Source organism: Pholis gunnellus (assembly GCF_910591455.1).
Source record: "Pholis gunnellus genome assembly, chromosome: 14".
Lineage (NCBI taxonomy): Eukaryota > Metazoa > Chordata > Actinopteri > Perciformes > Pholidae > Pholis > Pholis gunnellus.
The window spans coordinates 20,724,346-20,741,602 of record NC_136541.1 but is presented as its reverse complement, the minus strand read 5'-3'; the positions used below and the strand labels follow the sequence as shown (position 1 = coordinate 20,741,602).

Here is a 17,257-nt window from a genome sequence, read left to right as displayed (position 1 = left end):
TGTACAACACAACAGAGAGGCACTAAGACATCCAGTAACCATGGGAGGAATCTGTGTGTGTGTGTGTGTGTGTGTGTGTGTGTGTGTGTGTGTGTGTGTTTGCTTATTTTCAACCATCCGTCATCCCTCTGTGCCAAAACAGTGCCGTTGCATAAAATTAGAAAAAATAAATCTCAATACTGTGATTTACTGTACTAGGTTTTGAGTTCCTGCACTTGGTTTGTCTTTGCCAAAGTCATTCGTATTACTGTTATCTTCTAGTTTGTACTAGTATGCTCGTATGAACCTCATTACTACAGTACATTACAACATAATCTGTATGTTGTCCGTAAGCATTGCATCATGACTCGTTTGAAACATGAAATCAATGTAAAATGTTAAATAAATATGTAATACAAAGTGATTTTAAAGGTGCAATGTGTAATGTCTGGCCACCAGGGGGCGGCAACTCACCTCTACTACGATACAAACTAAATCTACAGTCATAAGTTATAAAAAAAAAAAACAACTACTAACTAGCAGCAGAGGGCAAGAAATCGAGAAAATGACTCCTATTTTAGTTTCATCCTAGCCGTCACCAGGAGACTACTGGACCAGACTGAGGACAGAGTGGACGCTAAAGTGACTCACTATCGCCTCTCTGGGAACAAGTGGTACTACAAGACAGGACGGGCGAGCTGCTCATTTCAGTAGATATCTCCGCAACACATATAGACGTCTTTTTAATTGTTTTACTATTAAAATTCCAGCCACATCTTTCACATTGTACTTTTTATGTATTTATCCATCATGTATATACCAATCTAATGTAATTTGATATTGTGGTGACAAGTGGTGCTCCAAAGTTATTCTCAAATAAAGGCCGGGGTCTTTTTGTCCCTCAGTTGCAGAGAACTACAGTCGGCCTTTATTTGGGACAGGCTGATACGAGTGAACAGCCTTCGTTTTATGAATGTTTGAAACTGAAATTCTGGCCAGATTTGACACATTGTACCTTTAAAGAGATACGACCGTTCTCTTTTGTGCAGATACTGGTCGGCATTTGCTCCTGTGCCTCATACTAACTGTTTCAAATCCTTTTTTTTTCATATTTTTGGAAAGGAAGAAGTATTCAAATAAATGAACAGATGCATATCGTTTGACAGCCCGGTTTTGTGTTTTTTCTATGCTACTGGTGGAGAAGTTGACTGTCCTCTCTACACAAAGGAATTAGCTTGTGTTGAAACACTGGCTTCTGATCACCTGCCTTTCCTCACTAGTAAACCGTCTCATCATTGTGACATTCATATATCTACAGCGCAGTGGTTGGTGTAATTAATGACAATGAAGAGAGTGAAGAGAAAGGAGATTATGTTTATACTGTGTGTGTGTGTGTGTGTGTGAGAGAGAGAGAGAGAGAGTCTGTGTGTGTGGCTCTGAAAATAAGGATGGATGAGACAAAAAACAGATGGAGGCTAAGTACAAGGTGCAGACGGTGCATGTGAGAGAAAGAGAGAAAGAGAGAGAGAGAGAGGGTGATGTCATCGGCAATGATGTCATCAGTGTTTGGTAGTAGCAGAGTGGAGTGGAGTGATTCTTTGTGTAAGAGTGTGTGCACACACGCTATGGTGTGGTATGGTGTGACGGCTCGTGTGGTTATTGCATGCAAGTCTTTGTACAATGGGATTTGTGGATTCATGTCCTCCTTATAGGGTGATGTCACCTATAGCCAGTAGCCCCCAGTAACACACTCACACACACACACACACACACACACACACACACACACACACACATTTGAGGTAGTGGCAATAAGAGCCCCATCCATACGAGCAGGAATAGGAGTGCTAGTAGGAATAGCACTCGCAGCTCAAGCAAAAGCATCTATAGGTTGAAATAGTACTAGCACGTATGTATCACCCGATTATTTTGTTTAGCTGCATCCCGTATGCCGAATGAATTTGATTTATATTATATTGTGTTATATTTAACTGGCTGTGTGGTTTCTTTTGTGTCTGATGTGGTCTGTCCTTATAGTGAATAATAGAGAAGACCTTTCAGTTTTTTGTACCTTCAACTGTTACGCAGTCAGATGTAGTGTCTGTATACCTGACCAATTCAGATCCACCCATGCCCTTTCATTTTAGCGTATGCACTTTTCCCTTTTTAGGTTCATATAATTAGGTGAATTGTTACAACGGGACCCATTGGTTTGTGGACTGAAGTTTTGAATCATGGAGTTTGTTATTTTGGCCGTCGCCATCTTGTTGTTTGCAATCAGTAGGGACACTACAGGGTGGACCAAAATGTTACAACTGACTTTTAATGAACTGAAAGCACACTGTGAAAGGACAACACCGTGGTAGAGACCTGTCAATCACAAGGTAGCCCCGCCCTAAAGCATCCCCTGCTTTATGGTCTGTTTGACTCTAAATGGACCATCATTTACTAAATGAACATCATGCTGTATTGAAGAAGACTTGAAACTAGAGATTGAGACCATAAACTCATGTTTACAATGTTTACTGAGGTAATAAATCAAGAGAGAAGTAGAGTCATTTTCTCATAGACTTCTATACAACCAGAGGAGTCGCCCCCTGGTGGTCAGTAGAGAGAATGCAGCTGTAAAACACTTCAATATTGGCTTCACTTTTCAGAGATTGCTGTCTGGTTATTAAACATCTAAATGTATGCCATCAGTCCTGTCCGTGATGGTTTACATCAGCTGTTTCAGATACTTTACATATTGAAAAGACAAATTCCACTGAATCATTTAATAGTTTTTGCACATAAACATAAAATAAAGTAAGAAATGAACAGGATGTGAAAGCTCCCAGTGATCTCACCATTGGGTGATATCATACTAGTAAATGGGGTTTAAGGGCTGCCTGTTGGGACACAGATGATGTCATACTCCACTGCTGAAGCAGAAGCTCTGCCTGCTGCTTCACTGCAGCAGCAGCTTCTGAAGTGGCTTAACATCGTAGAGGTTGAGTTTGTCGTTTTCTGTATTTAAAGAGTGTTTCTGTATTTGTTTGTAATTTGTTTAATACGGGTTCGACAATGTGTTTTCTGTATTTAAAGATGTATTTCTGTATTTGGTTGTGTTTTCTTTTGAATGCATGTGTTTTTTAAATTTGAGCTTTCAGGACAACCGTAGTTTCAACATGAACACCTTGGATAATGTAAGCTACTGTAGCTTTAGAAGTGAATGAACAGTATCAGAGTAAGCAAAGACTGTGCTTCATATGGAGCTGTGCTCCAGAACATCAAATGCTTTAATTCAGCTTCCCCCTCGACGTCCTGCTGTGACTTCTGGGGCTGCTGAACATTTGGCAACAAAGAGATTTCTGTAGTGATTTCTGCTGGCTTATTGTCTCCTCCACAGCCTTGGTTTCTCACACCTCGCTCTGCCTCTCAGATAAGCCTCCCAGCAGTGTGCTGTCTCTCCCTCTACACGTTCTCTCTTTCTTTCTCTCCTCTCTTTTCCAAATGTCTCTCCTTTCATGTCCTCCTCTGAACCAACGGCCAGTTAAACAATCAATGTGATCAGGGCACGGACATAGAGGACATAAGTCAGGGAAACACTTGAAAACCAAATTGATCGGGAAGACAGAGATAATGACAGAAACGGAGAAATTCTACATGAAGCAACAATCATCTGGTCCATAACTTCAGAGGCACTGCATTAGAATATTTAATATGAGGACAGAGTTTGCAAGCTAGCAAACTTAAACAGTGGTCCAAAATAGGCTAAAAAGCTTGGTGATGATTCTCTATGGGTTCATTACTACGGAACACCAGAGTACAATACAGTAATATGTTCATATCATCTTTGTATTGAACTGTATCTGATACTGTTATGAGTTTTGAAGATCAACACACTTCCTTTGTGTTCATAGTCACTGCATGCTACAAATGAAAAAGCCTCTCTCCATAAAAGTGTTTTATACTAGCACATCAGTGTTCAGTCGGCAGGTGCACATAGCTCTTCATTTTGTGTCTTTGTGTTGTGATAAAAAGAAAACGCATTATTTTGAAGAGTAAATATAGTTTTGGATGAAGGGTTTGTTCTTGTAAGAGATGTAGATGGTCAAACAAACAGGCCGCTGTTTGTGTCCCGTGTCAAACTAAAGAAGCCTGAGAAATGAATGTCATTCCTAAATCTAACTAAGTGGTTTTGTTGGCTCAACCTAACTTCCTGTGAAGCGTATTTTATGCAAAACAAACAATTTTTGTTTTGTTTTTGTTCTCATTAACAAAAAGGACCGAACAACGACATTCGCGATCGATTAACTTGTGGACTAGTAGCGGCCGGACGTTGAACATAAGAAGGAAGAAATGAGCAGGCAACTAGTGTAGACAAACACAAACACATTACCAAGAGACCCCTCCAAAGTTAAACACCAAATAGCTCCCCAACAAAGGAATATCCCAATAGTTGAATAATGAGCTCCCGCTCTAGCCGTGTGTGAGTGAATCACTTAGAGAACGTCTCACCTATAGAGGTCCGCAGAGCACCAGACTGTCCTACGTGACTGAATAGGGAGTTGTTGTTTTTCGCTGCATGCAAACACACAAACACACACACACACACACACACATACAAACACAGCATCGTGGTGTGTGTGGCTAATATTTTGAGAGATCAAGAACCAATAGAGGTTGTCGGTATGTGTGTATATTCACCAGAGGATGCACTGCAAGAAGAGACTGATCAAACACGCTTTTTCCCACACTCTGTGTGTGTGTGTGTGTGTGTGTGTGTGTGTGTGAGTGTGTATGTGTGTGTGCGTGTAGACTGACTCACCCACTATCCCCAGGGCCACATATGAGAGGATAACAATGATGAAGATCAAACAACATAAGATATCTGTGCAGCTTCTGAAAAGACAGAAAATACAGCGTCAACCACGGCAGCCATATTCACAAAACAGCTTCTACTACTGTAACTTCTGGAATAATATTCTTCAGACGATATACTATATGGATTTTGATACAACTTTGACTCTCGTTGAAAATCATCATGAGGCAAACGTAGTGTTTAGATAAGATACATATGCTGCTACTGTGAGGAAAGTGTTTCTCTATTCTTGAATTATTTGTGCCTCTGGCTCTGGTGAGGGCAAGATAAAGAAACAAAGGGAAACGAAGCACGAGAGCTCAGAGTTTAATGAAGAAGAGGTTATTCCTCTTTAGGAAAGGAGCGAGGGAGAAGTTATAGATGGAGCATCAGGGAACAACTGCGGATTTCCTCCCAGTCGCATGGCTGAAAAGATGCAATTATAGATCAAAATTACACGTGTGTGTGTGTTTGTGAGAATGTGTGTGTGAAAGCTAATTACTGCGAGGACTGAAGTCAGATTTCTGGTTGATGTGGGGAAAACTAGTTTCATTCCGCTACAGATTGATTAATTGATTGAGACTCCAAACACGATGTGTAACGGACATTTTCAAATATTCTGGTGTCATCATCATTGTTAGAGTTCTTCTGTCTGAAACGCTTTATTTTAGCGCCTGTCTCTTTAAGATCCCCTACCGCAGAAGCCCAGTTTGCTCTGATTAGTCAGCGTTTTCCATATCTTCGTTGTAGTCGTCTTCACATCGTACCTGCAGCCACGGACTCAGTGTGTAGCGTCACTTCCACCGGTGACAGTATAGCTGTGACACCACCTCAACCAAGTCCTGAGGGCTCATTTAATTAAAAGGGCAGGTTCTGAATATGGGCTGGGTGCTTTTCTCCGTATACGCTGAGGGTTTGGATACTTTCACAGTATCTATATAGCACCTAGACCTGCTTTATCATTTAAAAAAAAGAGTCCTTAAAAGTCCTTAAACCTAAAAATGAAAGTACAGCCCATAATGCCCATAATGTAGAATAATGTGGCACTGGACATGCACATGGTTTGAAGAAAAGCAATAAGTTAACTGCAGATGATACGATTACAAAGTCGATCATTGATCTCTGGCCTAAGGTGTTCTGGTACCAGGTACACTTATGAGCCACCTTATGTTTGAACATGGTGTTCGTTATGGCCAAACCATGGCTAGCACAGAAGTCCAATAACGAGGCACCACTCGGGTTCAGATCGGGCAGACCGCCAGGTTTCTCCGTCATTGCCCACGTGAGCGTTGAAGTCCCCCAGGAGAACTATGGAGTCGGCAGGCGGCGCCCTTTCCAGGACCCCTCCCACCGACTCCAAGAAGGCCGGATACTCCGAACTGCTGTTTGGTGCATAAGCACAAACCACAGTCAGAGCCTTGCTCCCCGCAACCCATAGGAGCATGGAGGTGACCCTCTCGTTCTCTGGGGAGAACTCCAACACAGCGGCGCTCAGCCGGGGGCTCGTGAGTATCCCCACTCCCGCCTCTCACCTTGGGCAACTCCAGAAAAGGACAAAGTCCAACCCCTCTCCAGGAGCTTGGTTCCAGAGCCAGTGCTGTGTGTGGAGGTGAGTCCAACTATATCTAGCTGGTATCGCTCCACCTCCTGCACCAGCTCCAGCTCTTTCCCCACCAGCGAGGTGACGCTAGTCTATGCTGCCGGCGATCAGCTCGCCCAGGCCTCCGGCCTGACCCACCGCCTGGTCTGCATTGCACCCGACCCCGAAGATGCTACATTCAGAACAAGGCCTGATAGGGCCACACATGTGTGAATGCAGGCGAGTGACACCTGCTGAGGTGATATAGAAATTGAGAGCTCACCAACGGTGAAATCTACGCCAAAGGTGAAATCTACGCCAAAAAAAAGTCATTTTCTCATAGACTTCAACCAGAAGAGTCGCCCCCTGATGGACATTAGAGAGAATGCAGCTTTAAGGCCATTGCCGCCTGGTTGTTATGCACAATTTAGTTATTTACTGACTGAAAAGAGGACCAGGAAGAAGATATTTAGCTGTTTTGCCATTGTTTAGCTTTATCTTGGAGTATCCTGGAAATACTAGTGAAGACACAGTGTTATAATATTGGATGGCTTAGTGTGGGCATATACTGTATATTCCAGTGGTGGGCCGTCAGGGCCAGCAAGGCCTTCTCAGCTGGCCTAAACAGAATCACAAAGTTATAGCTATTTTATAATTTAATAATTTTTCTTAAATACACTACATGTATTATATTATACGTGGGATTAAACTCTTTGTCAACAAAGAAAGGAGGATGGAGTTTGTCTTTAAGTGAACGGCATTTGGTAAGTCAACTGCGTTTGTTTTTTTACATCTAATATCTGAATGGCCCTCGAGTGTGTAGCAGAATGCATGTTCCGCTGCAGTGTTGCTGGATTGATTTGGTGCTCTGTTGTCATATGAATATATGTGACTGCTTCTTGTGAGTTTGTTGTTATTGTGTTAATTATATAGATTTGGACTGTATGCATTGTCCATTAATTACGAAGTATACCGTCATGCGCAGAGTTATTGTTTGTTAAGCTAGTTTAGCCTAGCCTCCTAGAAGTGCGGGGCCTCAGCTGTTTTTTGTTGTGTTTTTTTTTGTTCCGGGTTGAGAGGTCACAGCCCGGTGTCTCGTACGTGAGCGCAGTCCACCGAAAACATTATATTACCCACAATTTTGGCGCCATCATGAGGTTATTAGGTGATGTTTCAGCTGCAGTACAGCACTGAAGGCCCAGGTATAAAATGCATGGCCCGCCACTGGTATACTCATATATACATACATACTTTAGGACAGAATATAAGGAATAATGCATCGCTTCTGCTTTGCATGTAAAGATGGAAGTATGGAGTTACCTCCTGTGGACTGGACCTCTGAAGGAAGGATCAAACTTGTGTGGTTCTCCTGGAAGAAGAAAAAAGGGAGAGCAAAATAGTGAACAGGTGCTGAGACTTTAATGAAAGTATTTTCAGCTCTGTTGTTCAAACATCTCAAGCCTGCTGCATACGCATGTTGTTTGTCGGACAGAAGACCACCTACAGTAGAACTCTTCTGTTTCACTGAAAATGAACCTGCACCCGACGGGTCGGTCCAAAATTCAGTCATTTGAGGAATCAGAGCAACACAGTCACTGCAAATGTTCAGACCCTAACAGGAAACTGGACCGGCAGTGTGTCTGGGAGCACTATAATGGAGCAGGCATCACACTCTGTCAGCTGCTAAAAGACTGGCTCTTGAATTTGGATTTGCAGTGAAATAGTGCACTATAAAAGTAGAAAAGGAATAGTAGAAATACCGTTAGCTTTGCTAAACAATCAGTCTCTGTTCCTGCTGCTCTGTGGGTTGATCTCTATGTATGTGAAGTTGTGTTTCAATCAATGTGATAATGGAGACTGTAAATATAAAAGCAGAAATGAAAACATAATTGGCAGACGCATAAGTAAATGAACAGTTAGCCCATTAAAAATGGACCGTTGACCGCATGATCCTGTTTAAATTGATCTAAACTAAAAACCAGAACAGCTAGAGCATTCGTTCTGTTTGCAGCTTTTGGACGAACATACAATGTGATGATGATGATGATGATGATGCCACATGCTCAACAGAACCAAACTATCAAAATGCCTGTGCACTTGATAAAACGTAATCCTGAGCTAAATCTCAAAAACAAAAAAAAGTGCACAGTTCAAATAACTTAGGGAGTGTTATGAAATATTTTGTTCATGTGTCTTTGTTTAGAAATCTTTTGGGTCAATATGTTTTGTGTGTTTATTTAGTAAAATTTGATGAAAAGACATTTCTTTATTTATTTTAGTTATGACACACTCAAGACTTTTGTATCAATTATTGTGGTGTATTATCATAACCTTTTAGCTTACATTTGACAGATTTTAGGGATATGAAGCATTTGGAGATACTCCAAAAAATGACATTACAATATCAATACAGGCACTGGAGGAGTTCAAAAAGTGAAGAACTTTTTAACATTAACTTTGCGACTCCGATTATAAAATGCAACCTTTACAGACAGAAATAGAAAATAAATATGAAGTGGCAAATTAAATGACTGTTTACTATTCATTATTTTTATAATTAGGGCCCGAGCACCGACGTGTTTGTATGTTTATTATTATGAAAAGTTACTCAAAGTTTGTCATTTCGTGAAAGGCCGTTGCTGTGGCGACGCATTCTTCGGCATTAAATACAAAGGTGCTTTTGAGCGGCTAAAGATGCTCAAAACATAACCAAAGATGGCCCACACATTTAAAATTCTGAATGTAGTTATCTGATGTGATTATAATGCTTCAGAGTGGCAAGTCGGCTGGATAGCGCCCCCTACAAAATTTCGACGAAGTGTTAGGACCAAACTTTTGAACACCCCGCTCCCTGCGGCCATGTGCTCCTCAGCCGCCTCCAAAACACAACAGCAGGTTTAAGTCAAAATCTCAATGGATTTATTATCCATAGAAACATAAAAACAGTTACAAACCGAATCAAACTATCAATAACAAAACAAACATAAATTCCATGAAATATGAGATCCAATTCAGCCCACCCAGCAAACGGGTGTGTTTGCTCTGTGCCCCCAGATTTATCACATGTAGACTTAAAGAAGGGGTCCATGCTCTAAACCAGTGGTTCTCAAACTGTGGGGCGCGCCCCTCTAGTGGGGCGCAGCGGTATTGCAGGTGGGGTGCGGGAGGAAATGCAGAATTGTATTCATACCTGCAAACTTGTCGCTTTTCGGCTCAAATTCGCCGTTTTGAATCAAAATATATCATTCGAATATATCACTCGAAAGATTCAAGGCTTAAGACCTGGCAAAATGACCTGGCTACGCCATTGGTCGACACAGGAAATATCGTTTAACTCGAGCACGCAGTGTATGATGGTCACAGAAATGCATGACCGCATCACCCAGAGTCCTGCCAGTACCATCGACGTGCGTGAATATGCGAGGGCCCGATCAATGCTGCTTGCAGCTTTAATTTATAATTAAACTGTTTATGTTTCGAACTTATGGTACGATATATGCACATGTCCTTTTTTATTGACTTTGATATTGTTTTGGAATTTTATTTAATTCACGTTTAATTTGTTTAGAATATTTAAATTGTCTTCACAATCTAATTTGAATGCCTGCATATTTGTAAGAATTTAAAGCTCATTGCTCTTTGAATGGGTTAACTGGAATTATCATATATATAATATTAGATTATGTTATAATCATATCACTGGAATAAATTGGTCTCAAAATAACAATAATATTGTTTATCGCAATGATTTCTGGGACAATATATCGTCCAACAGAAGTAGTTATCATGACAGGTCTGATTCAGACAGCTCATGTTTGTCTTTGTCTGGGAGCCGGTTTGCGGCTGGTTTGTGGAACGGGGATCTAGGGCACACTGGAGGTCCCTCGTGTCTTATTCAATAGTCTCAGACACACAATTGGTTTTCTTACAACAGCTTCTGTGATACAGAGCATATTTTGCATGTGTTCACCTATATTTCACTGGATATTTAACCAGGAGTTCTCAAAAGGACGCCACAATTAACTCAAATGCAACTTTTCTTTCTAAATGTGAGGCTTTTGTCATGATTGTAAGCACTTGTATTCTGTAGGAATTTCTCAAAATGACTCTTCAGCAACATTATACCTATTCCTTATTACTATCTCCGCATGGAGATAATGAGATCGGTCATGTAGTGTGCGTGAGAGGGGGTGTGCGTGCATCTCTGTCTGTCCAAGGCTAATCTCACATACTGCTGCAAAATGTTTTGGGTCCTCATTTATGGCCACATGACACACCTGGCAAAGATATGCACCTTACTGTGTGCACCTTTCTCCTGTTGTTAATCCCTCCATTAGGAACCCTGAAAATCCCACCAGTTACACCTCCAATCCTGCTGCCAGCAAATCAATGTGATGTTGCTATGGCAACCCTCTGACAACCATAAGGAAGGGCTCAGTCTACTTCTCCTCACTGTGAAATGAGTTGTCTTCGTCCTGACTGTGTGCATTGTGTGAGTAAATGAATGTGGAACACCATACAGCTGTAGGGTACTTGTGCTTGTAATTGTAATTGAGCATAAATAAAACCGTAACATAATAATAATAATTGGAGAAAAGTTTACATTAGTTGAGGTGAAAAAGTTAGCTTACGGACAGAGAAGAGGGTCAAAGCTAATCGAAAAAACAAAGCGATTGCCATTTAGAGTTGCCCTTTGGAGTTTCATGTTGGCATCCAGTTGTTCATCAAAGCACATTGTATTGCTGTGGTATGTGTGTGTCCTTGAGATATAAAACACAAGTTGAGAGCATTTCCTTTATCATAAAGGCTGTGAAAAGCCTGTTGATTGTGTTTTGAGCATTTTTCACCTTTACTAGATGGTTGTGACCGCAGAGGACAGACAGGAAATAAGGAAGGAGAGGCAGACTTGCACATCCATGGAGCACTAACGTGTTGAATATTAAATACATCATTAATATTGTTTTTTATTTCACATTGTGAGAGTAGAGAGAGTAAATCAGAGTTACCTTTATAGCGTTAAAGATCAACAAAACAGACAGACTTTATGAATGCTCAAGTCAATGAGAGCTGACTAACAATGCTAACACTGTTTATTATGATGACATAAACAGAGAAAAGGGGCACTTTCAAATAAAATGTCTGTCACAAAAATGATGTAGCCTATAATTCAGTTATAATGAAATGCAATGATGAAATAACGTTTCATGATAATGAGTTTCAATCATTTCTTTAATTCTCTCACAATATGTTGGTTTATTCATGGTTAAAACAGTTCATTCATGTGAGAGTTTATTTGTGTTTTATATTCATTCAATGTTGAACATTTGGGGGTTCATTATGTAAAATGATATGCATGCTTTTGTTGTCTGCCGTCTGTATTAAAACTAAATAATATTAACGACTCAAGACTTACACTTAGTCAAAAGCTGAAGTTAAATGAAAGTTATATGCTGCATCTATGTGTATAATGCAGGATAATTGGTGACACCAGCAGCCTTTGTGGACGTGCAAACACCTTGCATAATGTGACGTGTGGCGCTATGAGACTTTCTTTGGACAGCTGAGGTTTACAGCTGAACATGTAGATGAGATTGTAATTTATTCTCTCTCTTCTCTCTTTCACAACCTTTTTTCCACCTCCTTCACAGAGACGCTGAGTGTTCTTGAAGATGAAGATATGGAAATGAGACGATGCTTGTCAAGATTTAAACATCAGCTGCATCATACTTCATAGCTACACACACACACTAACAGACAACACAGGCACACACACACACATAAGGAAAGAGAAATACGCACATACACTTCCTTTAAAATTCACATCTCAGGGCTGACAGGAAATATTTAGAGCGAGAAAAACATTTCATCTTCCCTGCTTCCTGTCAGCAATCAAAGTCATGCTTTGTTATGTAACATCAGCCCACCCTGTCTTCCCGGGCATCGACCTCCTCTTATGAAGGAGGCGCAGCCAATGACGGGATGAACCGGTATACCGCCCAGCACTAGTAGCTAGCATAGCATAGAATTGCTAATGCTAGTTATTGATGTCTTAATGTACTCTGCTAACGTTAGCTCCAGGTTTTATGCAGAAATGTAACGTTTTATGAACTCATATCTCATTTCAACCTCCCGGGTCTTTTTCCATCATTCATCACTTGCTTTGGCGCGTCACTTCTTTCGCTCCCTCCAGACTCTTTCCCTCCAGATACAAAATAATACACCTCATACAGCACATCCTTGCTAATACGCCACTACATTCCACGTGGAACATGCTGTACATCGAGTATATTTGAGTATATTTGAGTATATTTGATATATCGCCATCCCCTATGTCACCGCTCTCATAGAAGCTCTAGAAGGCCGCTGCACAGTTCCTCCTCTGCACCGCACAGCAGACAGACTCAGTTAGAAACTAGCTCTGGAGCATTTAGCAGCTAAATATAAAGATATGAGTGGGTGGAGACCAAAACGGAGCTAAAAGTGAGTAAATATTGAGTTTACATTTGGACACAAATATGACATCAAGTAAGTGATGATTATGTGAGGGAAAACCAGAATTAGTACCAACAGAAAATGAACACCATGACACTTATTATATTTATCCTTGTTTTATTGTAAATGTTATGAATATTTGCTTTCATATAAAGGACTTTGTGTCGAATTTCTATGCATGAATTGTGCTTAATAAAGAAAGTTAATTTGTATTATTTACGATCCAAATCCCTTTTGCGCCAAAACGAGAATAACTCCAATCATGAAATGGCATCAAATTTGTCCAGAAATGTGAAAACGATCTGTTTCTATGGTCTATGTTCTTCTGTTTCTTTTTCTTAAAAGGCCCAAAAGCGCTCTGAAAGCGATGAGTGCCTCATTTGATGCTCCTATGACACACTGCAGGAGTCAGATCTGAAATGCCAACACCAGCAGTATTTTAGGAAAAGGTCATTTTTGTATATTACAGATACCCCTTTAACATCTCATATTTTGAATTGTTGATACGATGTGAATGAAAGTGGAACTAGATAATGTGAAAGTGGTGTCAGTGGAGGACCTATCACTTTGTGGAAGTTCTTGGGACTGTAAGACCACTCAGTCCACTTATTGTTGTCCAGTGGAGCTAAACAGTGAGACTTCTCTTGTACCTGATAGAGACAGCGCCCTGCAGAGAGCACACAAACAGAGATTACAGTCACAGCTGATGTGACCTACTGCTTTGGGCCTATACGGTCTCTCTATTGTTCCCTACTCTTCTGCTTTATTGTACAATTTGCCATTCATTCTACAATCCAAAATGAATAGTTTTGTCTCTTTCTCCATAACTTAGTATAAATTGGTTTGATGAAACAACATTTTCAATCTGTTTCACGAGTGTCCTCTGTTATACACAGCAGTGCATTTTACTTGTACATCAACTCTTACCTCTGCACTGACTTTCTCTACTTCTCGAAACTCCTTTCTTCTATATTTCATTTGCTACTTTTCAAATTCAAACATCAAGGGAACCAGACTAGAAAGACTGTGATGTTCATATATTCGAAGTGCTGGTCCCATTGGCAGTGTACTGTGTTGTTTATTTTCCTTCCGACTTGGTGTGAGAAGAAATGTTTAACTATTAAATGTTGGGCCCATGTGTTTGGCCTCGCCATGTGCTTTGAGACAAAGAAATCAGGCCTTCCTTTCTACCTGGAGCCACATTTGGGTTTGATAAGCATTCAAACCCCCACTAGAAAGAAGTTCACATCAAGGTGTGAACTCTTCACCCAAATACAAAACTGCGATCTAATTAGACAAGACCAGGGATGCTGAGGCGGGACTTCCGGCTTCACGGCCGGAAGCGACTCGCTTACAAAACTACTGAGCGTGCTTGAACGCATCGTTTATCCCTCGACCTCCGTCGGGCAAGGAAGCACAACACAACTTTGCTGTCTTTAAAAAGAAAATCCTGGGTTTAAACAGTTTTATATTCGCTGGACGAATCTACTGGACTGTCAGTCCACCATCCATCCATCCATCCATTATTGCATTCATTCATCCCTCCATCCATGCTTTCATCCGTCCATCCATCCATCCATGCATTCATTTGTCCATCAGTCCATTCATCTATCCACCAGTCCATCCATCCATCAGTCCATCCATTCATCCATCCATCAGTCCATCTATTTATCCATCCATGCAGTCATCCATCAGTCCATCCATCCATCCATCTATGCTGTCATGCATCCATCCATCTTTCTATCAGTCCATCATCCACCCATCTATCAATCCATCCATGCATTCATCCATCCATCCATGCATTCATCCGTCCATCCATCCATCCATGCATTCATTTGTCCATCCATCCATCATTGCATTCATTCATCCATCCATCCATCCATGCATTCATTCATTTGTCCAGCCATCCATCAATATATCTATCCATCCATCAGTCAATCCATCGATCCATCCATTCATCTATCCATCCATGCATCCATCCATCAGTCCATCCATCTATCCATCCATTCATCTATCCATCCATTTATCTATCCATCCATTCATCCATCCGTCCATCCATCCATCTATCCATCCATCCATTCATCTATCCATCCATGCATCCATCCATCCATCAGTCCATCCATCCATTCATTCATCCATCTATCCATTCGTCCATCCATCCATCCAGCCATCTATGCATTCATCCATCAATCCAACCATCCATCCATCTATCTATCTATCATCCATCAGTCCATCCATCCATTCATCCGTCCATCCATCAGTCCATCCATCAGTCCATCCATCAGTCCATCCATCAGTCCATCCATCCATTCATCCGTCCATCCATCAGTCCATCCATCCATTCATCTGTCCATCCATCCATCAGTCCATCCATCCATCCATCCATGCATTCATCCATCCATCAGTCCATCCATGTATCATTATCTATTACCACTTATCCTTAGAGGTGATAGAAGATGTTGACCATATTGTCCATCCAGATAGGCTAGAATATGCCTATCAAATGAATGTTATGGCATAAAGCAGCCGTTCATCAAATCTGTCAGAACATTTTTATCTTACTGTTTGTGAATATACTGATCAAAAAAGCTATGAAAACTGACAGGTTTTTTCCATAATTTCTCTATAAATAAATCTCAACGTACATTATGTGGAGTTGTTTCACCACTGAGCGCACATTTTTCAAGCTGTGAGTAGCTCTATAGTTTCTTTGTATAATTACACAAACATCAAGTGCATTGAGTTCATCTGAATGCACACACACACACACACACACACACACACACACACACACAGACACCTAATTGACAGTGTTAGTTTAGCCTGGTCTCATCATAAAGGACTTATCTGTTACGCTCTTATAGATCCTCCCACCAACACACACACATACACACACACACACACACACACACACACACACACACACACACACACACACACACACACACACACACACAAGGATCTATTCTATTGCTCAACATCTTTTGAAATCATTTTTTATAAACCAGTGTACAGTAGGCAGTTAATGCACAACAAGACAGGACAGGATGAGTAAGAAACATCCTGGTTGAAATAAACATACCTGAGGTCAGCTGATGGCATTAGTGCACAGTAATACTCGGCTAATCTTTATCCGCTGCTGACCGAAATAGCCACAGTCTGCTCAGTACAAAGCACCAACACCACAGTTTTGATGCCTTTTCTTTTGTTCCTGTCAAGTTTGAATGAAGTGTGTTTTACAGTCGGCGAGATAAAATGACTGTTTCTATCAATGGAGTCTGGTAGCTTTGAGGAGAGCATATTAATTGGATGTTTTAAACCTTTAATGAATTTTAATAATTGTCCAAAAAGATTGTATTTATTTTGTAATAGACCTACCTATTATGAATCTGTCTATATTGTTTTGATGAATGCAAAATCAATATTCCTACTATTTCATCTAGAATAGAAAAATTGACGTAGTGACCAAGCGGAGGAATTATAACTTCCAGGTCCATCACGTGATGCCATTGGTCCCAAAAAGACTTTTTCCCTTAGACGTATACATTTGGAAAGAGACGTCTGTAACTCAGCAGATGATTTATTTTGAGGTAAATCAACTTCCCAGTACGAATCCTTGAATAACTCTTAGTTAAAGCAAAGTGTCCAACAGTTTGAATCCAGAGTTATTGTCCTTGCTCTTTGGGCACAATGGATGCAGAAGATCGCTGCAAGATCCGGGTAGTTATAGGTAACGTTATGAATCTAGTTTAGTCAAAGAAACAACAAAAGTATAAAACCAGGTAACCCTAACCCATCTCAATAGCCTACATTACCATAAGGTTGTGGTTTCTGATATGTTTTCATTTAGTCAGCTAATGCAGACAATAATGTCCACCTATTTGCTTAATTAAACTACTCATTATAATCCGGGTACTCACCGTAGTAGGGACCCGGCAGTGCAGCTCCAGCGTCCGTCTCGCTCTGAACGGCGGCCGAGCCGCTCGGCGCGTACCGGCGGGGCGCCATGGCGCGCGCTGCTGTCTGCGGACAAAGGGACAGAGGAATGAAGACACAGCCGGCTGGTGGAGTAGTTTATAGCGCGCCGCAGCTCCTCTCCGTCTCTCCTCCTCTCCTCTCCTCTCTAACCCGCGAGACCTACTCCGATACACTCGCGCTCCCTTTGCAGAGACGTCATGCCAAAGTGTGCCTGGCTGCGCGCGCTCCGTAGAGTTCCACACTTAGATTCTGCGTGGATAAAGAAAAAGGAAATGTCAGCTTCCGAATCGTAATGGTACTCCGATACAGGGCTCAATGTTTGACAGGCTTCAGATTATAAATACATCTGACAAAAAAATAAACCGGAAACCAGTCACGAGCCAAGC

The 17,257-nt window shown here is 41.1% G+C and overlaps 1 protein-coding gene across 1 annotated transcript in view; it reads right to left on the bottom strand.

Annotated features, from left to right (window-relative positions):
* slc44a5a (solute carrier family 44 member 5a) overlaps nucleotides 1-16,901 on the bottom strand; it is a gene marked incomplete at both ends in the record, with an annotated part of 30,602 nt that extends 13,701 nt beyond the window's left edge. Inside the window, 3 exons of the mRNA XM_079173828.1 lie at nucleotides 4,790-4,863; nucleotides 7,722-7,770; nucleotides 16,814-16,901. Of these exons, the coding sequence (XP_079029954.1) occupies nucleotides 4,790-4,863; nucleotides 7,722-7,770; nucleotides 16,814-16,901 (211 nt within the window). The remainder of the gene's footprint in view (nucleotides 1-4,789; nucleotides 4,864-7,721; nucleotides 7,771-16,813) is intronic.
* Between the last annotated feature and the right edge of the window lie 356 nt (nucleotides 16,902-17,257).